The 12,317-nt window shown below is 45.6% G+C and overlaps 1 protein-coding gene across 1 annotated transcript; it reads right to left on the bottom strand.

The window, feature by feature from the left end:
• Positions 1-397: 397 nt before the first annotated feature.
• LOC128407158 (arylacetamide deacetylase-like 4) lies at positions 398-9,072 on the bottom strand. The gene is made up of 4 exons (XM_053375181.1): positions 8,896-9,072; positions 5,786-6,002; positions 5,119-5,182; positions 398-1,172 (listed from the first exon to the last, which is right to left on the bottom strand). The coding sequence occupies exons 1-4, from the start codon at positions 9,070-9,072 to the stop codon at positions 398-400; spliced, it is 1,233 nt and encodes a 410-aa protein (XP_053231156.1).
• Positions 9,073-12,317: the final 3,245 nt, after the last annotated feature.

The following is a 12,317-nucleotide window of genomic DNA, read 5'->3' as shown; positions in this document are numbered from 1 at the left end:
CCACTGTACTTTTCTTTAACTCATCAGTGGTTCCTCAGGTTAAGTACTTAGTTTGTTCCAGAGGTCCGTTCTTAATCTGAAACTGTTCTTAACCTGAAGCACCACTTCAGCTAATGGGGCCTCCTGCTGCCGCCGCGCCGCCGGAGCACGATTTCTGTTCTCATCCTGAAGCAAAGTTCTTAACCCGAGGTAATATTTCTGGGTTAGCAGAGTCTTTAACCTGAAGCGAATGTAACCCGAGGTACCACTGTACTTTTAAACATTTTCTTTAACTCGTTATATATCATTTCCCAATAAGCTTTTCACCTTGCAACAAGTCCACCACATGTAATAAAAGTTCCCCTCCTTTTCTTTACATTTCCAACGTTTGTTATTTCTCATCTTATACATTTTGTTTCTATAAACCTTTTAAGAACTGTACTACATGCTGCATACATATCTTGGAGCTTGGTAATTCAAGGGGCCCCATACCGTAAAAGCTCATGGTTGCATGGCTTGCGTCTGGAAGATTATGGTATGTCACTGGCACCCCGTTGTCCTCTAACCGCTTCTTGTACAACAGCCCATCGTCTCGGAGGACATCATACTCGCAGGTTAGAATGAAAGTCTCAGGGAGTTGGCGGATTATGTGATCCTCTGCTAGAAGTGGAGCATAGATGGCCTCTCCAGCTCTTTTAACTTGCTCATAAAGTTCTTCTGAAAATGGGACAGGTGCTTTAGGGACGTAACCCCTAGCCTTGAATTCTTCTGGAATGTAATCAACGTTGATCCATTTCCGGTATTTCTCCCTCAAATCGTAAGGGATATGGGCGCCTTTGATAACTCTGTCCACATCGATCTCCTTCCCGGTGAGATGTCTCAAGCCAAAATGGACAGCTCGTTTCCTGAACAAGGGAGGGACTGCTTGGTTTTGCTGATAGGAGGGCAAATCAAAGTCCCCTGTCTGTAGGAATGGGTAGATCAGGACCTGACCTCGCAGTCTTGGCAGGTCCTCTCTGGTCACCAGCTCTTGACAAACGGCCGCGGCAAATGTCCCCCCGCTACTCTCCCCAACAATGGCAATGCAGCTGGGGTCCACTCCGTATTCCTTTGCGTTCTTCAGAAAGTGGATTGCAGCAGTACAGCAGTCCAGGAATGGGACTGGATACAGATGCTCAGGAGCTAAACGAAATCTAAAGAGAAAGCAAAAGGTTGCCCACATTCAATCACATACAGACCATTTTGGCCATCTGTCATGGATGCCCTAAACGGCCTCAGTCCAGTATACCTGAAGGAGCGTCTCCACCTCCATTGTTCTGCCCGGACACTGAGGTCCAGCACCAAGGGCCTTCTGGCGGTTCCCTCGCTGTGAGAAGCCAAGTTACAGGTAACGAGGCAGAGGGCCTTCTTGGTAGTGGCACCCATCTGTGGAATACCCTCCCACCAGATGTCAAAGAGAAAAATAACTACCAAACTTTTAGAAGACATCTGAAGGCAGCCCTGTTTAGGTAAGCTTTTAATGTTTGATGCATTACTGTATTTTAATATTTTGTCGGTAGGTGCCCAGAGTGGCTGGGGATGCCCAGCCAGATGGGCGGGGTATAAATTTATTATTATTATTATTATTATTATTATTATTATTATTATTATTATTACTGCTTTGGCTGAGATTCCTGCATTGGATTGGACTAGATGGCCCTTGGGTCCCTTCCAACTCTTAAGATTCTATGATTACTGCATGGCATACTGCAAGGGTTGGGAATGTTCTTAACCCCCCCAGGGCCACATTCCTTTCTGTGTAACCTTCTGGGGGCCACAGCTGTGAGTGGGACCTGAGACAAAAATGGCAAGCAAATGCAAACTTTCCTTTTGGACAAATAGACTGGTTCATACACATCGCACATCTTCCGCCACCCTCCAGCTGCTTCCTTCTTGTTTTTCCCTTTCCATCAGCAGGATCCTGTAGCATCGCCCCAGCTACCTGAGCAGCAATGAAGTTATTATCCCCAGCACTTGATGTCTGTCTGTCCTCCCTCCACTGCAGCTCTCCTGATCAGGTTGGGAAGACTCCTAGAAGAGGCAGTAATGCTTCTGAATACCAGTTGGCTCCCAGTACGTTTCTGAGCACAAATCAAATTGGTGGTGTTGACCTTTAAAGCCCTAAACGGCCTCGGCCCAGTCATTCTGCCTGGACACTGAGCTCCAGCTCTGAGGGCCTTCTGGTGGTTCCCTCACTGCGAGAAGTGAGGTTACAGGGAACCAGGCAGAGGGCCTTCTCGGGAGTGGCGCCCACCCTGTGGAACGCCCTCCCACCAGATGTCAAGGAAATAAACAACTATCTGACTTTTAGAAGACATCTGAAGGCATCCCTGTTTAGGGAAGCTTTTATTGTTTAATAGGTTATTGTATTTTAGTGTTCTGTTGGGAGCCACCCAGAGTGGTGGGGAAACCCAGCCAGATGGGTGGGGTATGTATGTATGTATGTATGTATGTATGTATATGTGTGTGTGTGTGTGTGTGTGTGTGTGTGTGTACACACACACACACACACACACACACACACACACATATATATAATTTCTGGAAATTGCAGCTAGGGAGAGGCGTCTTCTGTTCAGGTCCTGCTTGTGCGTTTCCCATTGGGGCATCTGGTGTGCCACTGTGAGAACAGGATGCTGGATAGGTCACCTTTGGCCGGATCCAGCACAGTTCTTATTATGTTCAAAGTCAAATGGATTTGGGCCCCAGCCATAAAAATTTAAATGCAAAAATGATCACCCATTCTAAATGCTGGCAAAATCGCCATGTTTAAAACTTTATCATGCTGGATGGCGGTTAATGGATTGAAGTTGAATACCAACAAGACAGAAGTACTGTTTCTGGGCGCTACAATTGCGATAACAATTGCGAGCTCTCCAATTGGAGAACAGCCTTTACCAAAAGTGTCATGGGCTTTGAAGACACTCAGGAATAGAGGGAGAAATGCGCTAAGAGGAAGGCACGCTTGGCAAACCCTCACCGTGATTATCTCTGGCCTGGAAACCTATGTCTCCACTGTGGAAGGACATCTGGATCCAGAATTTACGGACTCACTGTTAAGACCCTGTTCATAGAAGACAATCTTACTCGGCTACGAGTGATCGCCAAAGGAGAAGAAGAAGAAGAAGAAGAAGAAGAAGAAGAAGAAGAAGTCGTCTGTTTTGGGGGGACAGGATGCAGGCAGGTGTGGGGGACTCCCTGGTCCTCAATGGAGAAAGTGTGCCCCTAAAGGACCAGGTGTGCAGCCTGGGAGTCTTTTTGAACTCACAGCGCAAGCAATATCCCTCTGGCTGAAAATCCATTACAATCCTAAGGGACTGTTACCTTGCTTCCTGGCTGCAGTTCCCTATCCTCCTTGGCTTATGCAAATAACTAATAAGATCAAACAAATTGGCCTAAACCCTGAAAATCTTTTTATTGAAACTCCGAACAAGGCAAAAGCAATTATCACTCAGAGACTTTACGATGTCGAATTACAACAAGAAGACGCCCTACTCCCGGAGACGTATAGATGCTTAAAAGCTTGGACTAATTTTGCAGCTGCCCCTTACTTAACTAACATCACTAACGAAGCCTATAGATGGGCTTTCTCTAGAGCCCGCTTTGAGACAATGCCCTCAGCAGTGCTGTACGGCAAATTCACGCGGGTACCAATGCATGCACGTCTCTGCCCCTGTATGTCTAATAAGGTAGAATCTGTCACACACATCCTTCTATTTTGCGAATTTTACAGTGAAGAACGAGTTCAACTTATTTTGCCGCTTTTATCAAAATTTATACCCCTACAACATTACTTGGAATCCTCCCCCGAAATTCTACGAAAATACCTTCTGGAAGATTCCTCAAGCTCAATATCATATGAGGTGGCCAAATTTTGCACTTTAGTAATCAGGAAGCGTAAATCTCAAATCTGTTGAATGGCACACTGCGAAGTTCCCTTGTGTAATCTTTTTTTTTTCTTTTCTTTTCTAATGTTGTTGTTGATTTCTTTTTGCTTGATCTTGTGGTGTTTAGTGTCACTGGCTTTTGCCGCAATAAAACTTGAAACTTGAAACTAAAACTTGAAACTTGAACTCACAGCTGTCCATGGAGGCGCAGGTCAGGTCTGTGTCCAGGGTAGAGGTTTACCAGCTCCATTTGGTACACCAGCTGACACCCTACCTGCCAGCACATTGTCTCACCAGGGTGGTGGTACCTGCTCTGTTTATTTCCCGCTTGGACTACTGCAATGTGCTCTATGTGGGGCTACCTTTGAAGGTGACTTGGAAATGGCAACTAATCCAGAATGCAGTAGCTAGACTGGTGACGGGGGGCAGCCACCGGGACAATGTAACACTGTAGTCCTAAAAGAACTACATTGGTTCCCAGTACGTTTATTGAGCACAATTCAAAGTGTTGGTGTTGACCTTTAAAGCCCTAAACGGCTTTGGCCCCTGTAGGGAGCATCTACACTCCCATCGTCCAGCCTGGACACAAAGATCCAGCTCCAAGGGCCTTCTGGTGGTTCCCTCATTGCGAGAGGAGAAATTACAGGGAACCAGCAGAGGGCCCCCTGTGGAACACCCTCCCAGCAGATGTCAAGGAGATAAATAGCTATGTGATCTTTAACAGACATCTGAAGGCAGCCCTGTTTAGGGAAATTTTTAGTGGGTGATGTTATACAGTGGTACCTCTGGTTGCGAATGGGATCCGTTCCGGAGCCCCGTTCCCAACCTGAGCAGAACACAACCCGTGTCTGCGTGTGCGGGGGGTCACGATTCGCCGCTTCTGTGCATGTGTGTGATGTCATTTTGAGCGTCTGCGCATGCTCAAGCGACAAAACCCGGAAGTAACCCATTCCATTACTTCCGAGTCGCTGCGGGATGTATCTTGAAAGAATGTAACCTGAACCAAACGTAACAAGAGGTATGACTGTATTGTATTTTTACTGTGTTTTGTTGGGAGCCGCCCAGAGTGCCTGGGGCAACCCAGTCAGATGGGGAGCATATAAATAAAAAAATCTATTATTATTATTATTATTATTGGTTTAGGTCTTCAGAAAGGTAGAAGCTGGGGGGCATTACACATTCTTTCTGATACAATGAGAGTGAAGCCACTTACCCGACACTCACAAGTACTGAATCACTTAGGTGGGCAATGGAACGACAAACCCTTTCAGAGGCTCCTGGAAGAAAGCACAAGGCCCCCCCCACATTACCATGCTTTTCCTGGTCATTCACATTGGAATCATTGTGAGTTGGTTGCAGTGCTAGTCCTACTGAAAGTAAATCTGTCGAAATCAAGAGATAGGACTAATTTCGATCTGCTTATTTATCTATTTTTATGTCAAGAGGTGTATATGACACCTGATTGTAAAAAACAGCGACTTTCCATGAATCTCATCTGAGAAAAGCTGAGTTGGACTGAACTCTTTGTCAATGGGGCACCGCCAGCTGAAAACCATTATGTGGATTTTACTGATCAGTAACAGAGCAGTGTCAATGGGTAAAAATCAGAACAGAACCAAAATTCCACCCACATTTCTGGGCTTCTTTCCAGTTATTTCCAATCACCTCTGGAAGCCCTTTCATAGAAGTCCTTTGAGGCACGAATCAGAAAAAAACCTTCTTTGATATTTTAAGGATTTTTTCCCTTGACCCTGACACTAAACTTAAACTGCCTACAGGAGAAGTACAAACCACTCCCAGGAACTTTACATGAAAGTACCACCCCAAATTCTCTTCACATGATATCGCGAACCATTTTGAAACTATTTCAAAGAACTTACGGATGCTTCCAAAGAGTCCAGCGCCTCCATGAAGATAGATGATTCCTCTCCTGTTCCCGGCAGGTGATGTCTTGGGCCAGTACACCCTCACGGGCACCTCATCGAAAACCAGGTCCTTTATGATCAACTTGGAGTCCTTTATTGGTGGCATTGCCTTGTACACAGCCCTCCAGATGATATACCTATGGCAAATGCCCAGTTTTTCCAGAAGCACTCCCTTTTTAAACCAAAATATTCAGAATTTATCAGCCCTCAGCCTTTGATAGTTTTGTAATAATAATAATAATAATAATAATAATTTTTAAATTATTTATACCCTGCCCATCTGACTGGGTTTCCCCAGCCACTCTGAGTGGCTCCCAACAGAATATAAAAAACACAATAAAACATCAAACATTAAAAACTTCCCTAAGATGCCTTCAGATGTCTTGTAAAAGTCAGATATTTGTTTATATCCTTGACATCTGATGGGAAGGCGTTCCACAGGGTGGGTACCACTACTGAGAAGGCCCTCTGCCTGGTTCCCTGTAGCTTCACTTATCGCAGTGAGGGAACCGCCAGAAGACCTTTGGAGCTGGACCTCAGTGTCCTAGCTGAACAATGGGGGTGGAGACGCTCCTTCAGGTATACAGGGCTAAGGCTGTTTAGGGCTTTGAATTGTGCTCGGAAATGTACTGGGAGCCAATGTAGGTATTTCAGGACCAATGCTATATGGTCTTGGCGGCCACTCCCATATTTGCATATACAGTGGTACCTCGGGTTACATACGCTTCAGGTTACATACGCTTCAGGTTACAGACTCCGCTAACCCAGAAATAGTGCTTCAGGTTAAGAACTTGGCTTCAGGATGAGAACAGAAATCGTGCTCCGGCGGCAGTGGGAGGCCCCATTAGCTAAAGTGGTGCTTCAGGTTAAGAACAGTTTCAGGTTAAGTACGGACCTCCGGAACGAATTAAGTACTTAACCCGAGGTACCACTGTATGCGCAGCCTGTGGAACAAACCACTCACATGTGAGGAAACTACACTGTCATACCTTCCAACATTTCTCCGATGAAAATAGGGATGTCCTATTTAACAACAACAACAACTTTATTATTTATACCCCACTCGTCTGACTGGGTTGCCCCAGCCACTCTGGATGACTTCCAACATATATAAAAACATAAGAAAACATTAAACATTATAAAAAAATCTTCCCAATACAGTTCTGCCACCAGATGGCTTGGGGATTAGTCCATACCCTCCAACATTTTCCCAGTGAAAATAGGGACATCCTAAGGAAAAGCGGGACATTCTGGGATCAAATCAGAAACCGGGACAGCTTCTGTGAATCTGGGACTGTCGCTGGAACATAGGGACCCTTGGAGGGTCTGCACTCAATGACAACAACAACAACAACAATTTATTATTTATACCCCGGCCATCTGGCTGGGTTTCCCCAGCCATTCTGGGTGGCTTCCAACAGAACACTAAAATACAATAACCTATTAAAGATTAAAAGCTTCCCTAAACAGGGCTGCCTTCAGATGTCTTCTAAAAGTCTGGTAGTTGTTTTTCTCTTTGACATCTGGTGGGAGGGCATTCCACAGGGTGGGAGCCATTACCGAGAAGGCCCTCTGCCTGGTTCCCTGTAACCTCACTTCTCGCACCGAGGGAACCACCAGAAGGCCCTCGGAGCTGGACTTCAGTGTCCGGGCAGAACGATGGGGTTGGAGACGCTCCTTCAGGTATATTGGACTGAGGCCATTTAGGGCTTTAAAGGTCAGCACCAACACTTTGAATTGTGCTATATCCTTTCATTTACCACTCAGAGATTGGGGTGGCTTGAATATATTTGTGTGTGTGTGTGTGTGTACATAAGAATGTAAAAAGAGCCTGTTGGACCTGGCCAATGGCCCATCTAGTCCAGCAGCCTGTTCTCACAGTTCCTGTGGGAAACTGCCATGCAGGATCTGAGCACAGGAGCCCTCTCCCCTTCCAGCAACTGGTATTCAGAAGCATTGTGGCCTCCAGTTGTGGAGGCAGAGCAGAGTCATGGAACCTAGCAGACATCCATAGCTTTCTCCTCCGTGAATTTTCCTAATCGCCTTCGGAAGCTATTCAACTTGGCAGCCATCACTGCCTCTGGTGAGAGTGACTTCCATAGTTTGAATATGTCCTGTGTGAAGACATATCATATTTTTCCATGTATAAGACGCCCCCATCCTTATATTTTAACCCAAAATTAAGAAATTACGTTGTTTAGCTTTTGGGATGGGGGTGGGGGTGGTCACTTCCACCAATCGCTCACCTGCCTGCCCGCCACTGCCGATCGTTTGCCACAGCCACTGCCGATCGCACACCTCGCCGCAGCCGCCAATTGTCTGCCCGCTCGACGCCACCAACAGCCCACCCACCCACTTGCCGCAGCCGTCAATCACCTGCCTGCCTTGCCACAGCCTCCAATCGCCTGCCCAATTGCCACAGCCACAGCCAATCACCAGCAGGCCTTGCCGTAGTCACCAATCACCCACCCAATCGACGCTGCCAATCTCCTGCTTGCTGCTGCCATTGGTTGCACGTCCCCCCTCTGCATTCACTATTCGTGTATAAGATGACACCCAATTTTTGCCTAATTTTTTTTTAGCAAAAAGCATCGTCTTATACATGGAAAAATATGGTACTTGCTTTTATCCTTCCTGAATCTTCCAATGTGCAACTTCACTTGATGCCCACAAGGTCTGCTTGTCATAATTGAGGGATGAGAACAGAAATCGTGCTCCGGCAGCGCAGCAGCAGCAGGAGGCCCCATTAGCTAAAGTGGTGTTTCAGGTTAAGTACAGTTTCAGGTTAAGAACGGACCTCCGGAACGAATTAAGTACTTAACCTGAGGTACCACTGTACACAGATTTCAGAAGACATGTGAAGGCAGCCCTGTACTGGGAAGTTTTTAATGTTTGATTGTTTTATTATGGATTTATATTTTGCTGGAAGCCACCCACAGTGTCTCGGGAAACCCAGCCAGATGAGCGGGGTAAAAATATTATTATTATTATTATTATTATTATTATTATTATTATTTGTAGAGGGTGTGACTTCAATCCCGTGACATATATATAAAGAAACTTACCAGTACAAGTACATATCCCACTAAGAAATCGGCAAGGAGTAATATTGCACGACAGCTTATTCCTCGAGGCAGGTGGGTCCTGGTAAGGCAATAATAAACTCCCCATGCAAACAGCAGGGAATGAATAGAAATGGTCACGTATAGTATCAACATCCACAGAGTTCCACCAAATGCCATTTCCCTTAAACTCAGAAGCACAGAAGTTGTGACTGTGCCTTACGCGATGCTACGTGGCAATGATGTTCTCTTGCACACGGTGTAGATTGTTCTCTTTTGCACAAGAACACTCTGCGCCACGTGCAAGAGAACAAATCCTCGGCCAACCCACATATCTTACAATTGAGAAGAAAAGAAGCAGTTTAGTAATTCCTTCAGAAACTGCAAGATGTCCTTTTGGAGGTGCATCTCGAGGTGTGTGAATTTGCCCAGCCCCTCCTCTAGAGGGAAGAGGTACATGGGATTTCCAAGGCCTCTGATGGCTAATCAGATTAGGGCAAGGAACCATTTTTGTTTGTGTGTGTAATATTTTTAAATTTGTTTTTACAAGTACAAATTGCAAGTAGATAAACAGGTACTATTGTGGCAGGAAGGTAAATGGCGTTTCTGTGTGCTCTGGTTTCCGTCATGGTGTCCAGAAGCAGTTTAGTCATGCTGGCCACATGACCCGGAAAGCTGTCTGTGGGCAAACGCTGGCTCCCTTGGCCTGAAAGTGAGATGAACGCCACAACCCCATAGTCGCCTTTGACTGGACTTAACTGTCCAGGAGTCCTTTACCTTCACCTTTTTTTTAATGGCAGATGATGGCAGCCGCGGAAGCTCAGACTTGATGACCTGGGTCTGCACTGCAACAGTTAAAATGCGGTACCATTGCTGCAGCAACCAATGCTGTAACATTGGGAAACCATCACAGAACAAGAACTGATCGAGTGGAATGAAGTGTGGACAGTCCAGCATAAACCCACCACTGATGCACTTTTATTGCGTCCATGATGTGGTGCAGAATGCATCTGTGAAAGGATTCTGGCCAGTTGGGAGGGGCCCTGGCCATGCAATTTTTAATTGGCTATGTTCCAGCAGGAGGATGCCAGGTTCTGTCGATTTCCTCAAGCAAATCCAAGCTTTTGCCTAAGAAAGCTTGAATTTTAAGCAGAAAAGACTTTTTATGTATGCGGCGACTGCCGCACGGATGTTGCTAGCCCAGAGATGGAAAGAAGACAAGAGAGAGAGAAGAATGGCAAACTAAACTGTTGGATTATGCTGAAATGGCAAGACTTACCAGAAAGCAGGAACCAAGAGGACCAAAACTTTAACAAAGAATTGGGAAATTTTTAAAATTTATCTTGGAGACCAGATGAAAACATTAGCAGGATTGCAATAGCACTCATAATGTAACAAATATTATGGATAAAACGGAGTGATATAAAGTATGGACTGATGAATAATATGCAGTTGAAAAGGTTAACAATAGGACCCATGGAGGGGAATTTTGAAAGTCCAGAGTTTCGGACGAATCTACAAATGTGGATGCGTACGGTTGTATTGCTATAATTTTATACTTGTAAAATCAAATAAAAAATATTTTTAAAAAGAAAGAAAAGAGAGCTTGAATTTTATATTGCCCCCCCCCAAATTCCTCTGCTCCTCCCCCCACCCCCTGCTTTTGTAGGCTTTGCTATTTTCTGCTACCTGGAGAGCCTCCCAGAAAAACATGGCATGGAGCCAAGACTCTGAAAAACTGGTATTTTCCAAGTATTTCCAGAATCTGGATAACTCATGCTTCAGAGTTCTCTCAGTTTACATAGAGGGAAGAGAAAGGAAAAAGAACCGAGCTGAGGTAATGCTTGACACTGGGTGGCTGGCAACCGTGCAGACTGGGAAGCTGAAGGAAAGCTGTGTTATTTCTTAGAAAGGAGGCTTAGTCTCCTCATGTCATTATATAGCAGAGTGTATTGCTCACCATGAGCATTCATAGTTTATGCACCACTTATTAACCGGCAGGCATCGCAGGTTTCTAGACCTCATGCTTGTGAAAGCATGTTTGCCTCCAGCCACTCTGGATGGCATCCAACATATATAAAAACATAAAGGTAAAGGTAAAGGGACCCCTGACCATTGGGTCCAGTCGTGACTGACTCTGAGGTTGCAGCACTCATCTCGCTTTATTGGCCGAGGGAGCCGGCGTACAGCTTCCGGGTCATGTGGCCAGCATGACTAAGCCGCTTCTGGCGAACCAGAGCCGCGCACGGAAACGCCGTTCACCTTCCCGCTGGAGCGGTACCTATTTATCTACTTGCACTGGTGTGCTTTGAACTGCTAGGTTGGCAGGAGCAGGGATTGAGCAACGGGAGCTCACTCCGTTGCGGGGATTCGAACCGCCGACCTTCTGTTTGGAAAGTCCTAGGCTCTGTGGTTTAACCCACAGCGCCACCGGCGTCAACTCTGGATGGCGTCCAACATATATAAAAACATAATAAAACAGTAAACATTAAAAGAAAAATTCCCTATATAGGTCTGCCTTCAGATGTCTTCTAAAGGTTGTATAGTTACTTATCTCCTTGGCTCGGCGGTTGCAAACCCTCTCCATACCCTCTAATATTTCTCGGATGAAAATAGGGATGTCCTATTCCATACCTTCCAATAGGCTAAGGAAAAGAAGAGATTATTTATGTTTGCGACGACGGCAGTGTGGATACTTCTGGCCCAGAGATGGAAAGAAGATAAAGTCCCAACCAGAGTGGCTGATAAAGATGATGGACTACACTGAAATGGCGAAAATGACCGGTAAGATTAGAAACCAGGAACATAGAAATTTTAATGAGGAATAGGGGAAATTTATAAGTTACCTCGGAGAACACCGTAAACAACTAAAAACTTTGGCAGGGTTGTAATAACACTTGTAATGTAACTACTATGGTTAAAAAGGGAATTTTAAGAAAAGATGGAGAATATTGTAAGATGCAATTGAAAACAGATTGGCAATGGAACCCGTTGAGGGGTGGAGGGAAATGCAAGGATTCAGGGGATCATATGTGTATGATTATGGCTATTATTTGAATATAAATGTAAATTGTAAAACTGGATTATGTCCTGCTGGATTATGTCCATTTGGATCCCTTCCAGTTGGGATTCAGGCCTCATCATAGGACTGAAACGGCCTTGGTCACACTGGTCGATGATCTCCGGCGGGCTAGGGACAAAGGTGAGAGCTGTTTCCTAGTTCTGCTGGATCTCTCAGCGGCTTTTGACACCATCGACCATAACATCCTTCTGGACAGTCTAGAGGGGCTGGGAGCTGGGGACACTGTTATACAGTGGTTCCGCTCCTTCCTCCTGGGCCGTGTTCAGAAAGTGGTGGTGGTGGATGAGTGTTCAGACCCTTGGGCTCTCACTTGTGGGGTGCCTCAGGGTTCTGTCCTCTCCCC

Source organism: Podarcis raffonei, chromosome 2 (assembly GCF_027172205.1).
Source record: "Podarcis raffonei isolate rPodRaf1 chromosome 2, rPodRaf1.pri, whole genome shotgun sequence".
Lineage (NCBI taxonomy): Eukaryota > Metazoa > Chordata > Lepidosauria > Squamata > Lacertidae > Podarcis > Podarcis raffonei.
The sequence above is the reverse complement of the archived record's forward strand: the minus strand, read 5'-3'. Positions and strand labels throughout refer to the sequence as shown.

Bases quoted from the DNA above. Each gene is read 5' to 3' on its own strand.
- LOC128407158 (XM_053375181.1), bottom strand. From the start codon at position 9,072: ATGGCATTTGGTGGAACTCTGTGGATGTTGATACTATACGTGACCATT. The intron at 6,003-8,895 runs GTAAGTTTCTTT...TGGTTTAAAAAG, and splicing joins TGGGATATGTACTTGTACTG to GGAGTGCTTCTGGAAAAACT. The intron at 1,173-5,118 runs GTAAGTGGCTTC...CTTTCTCTTTAG, and splicing joins TCAGTACTTGTGAGTGTCGG to ATTTCGTTTAGCTCCTGAGC.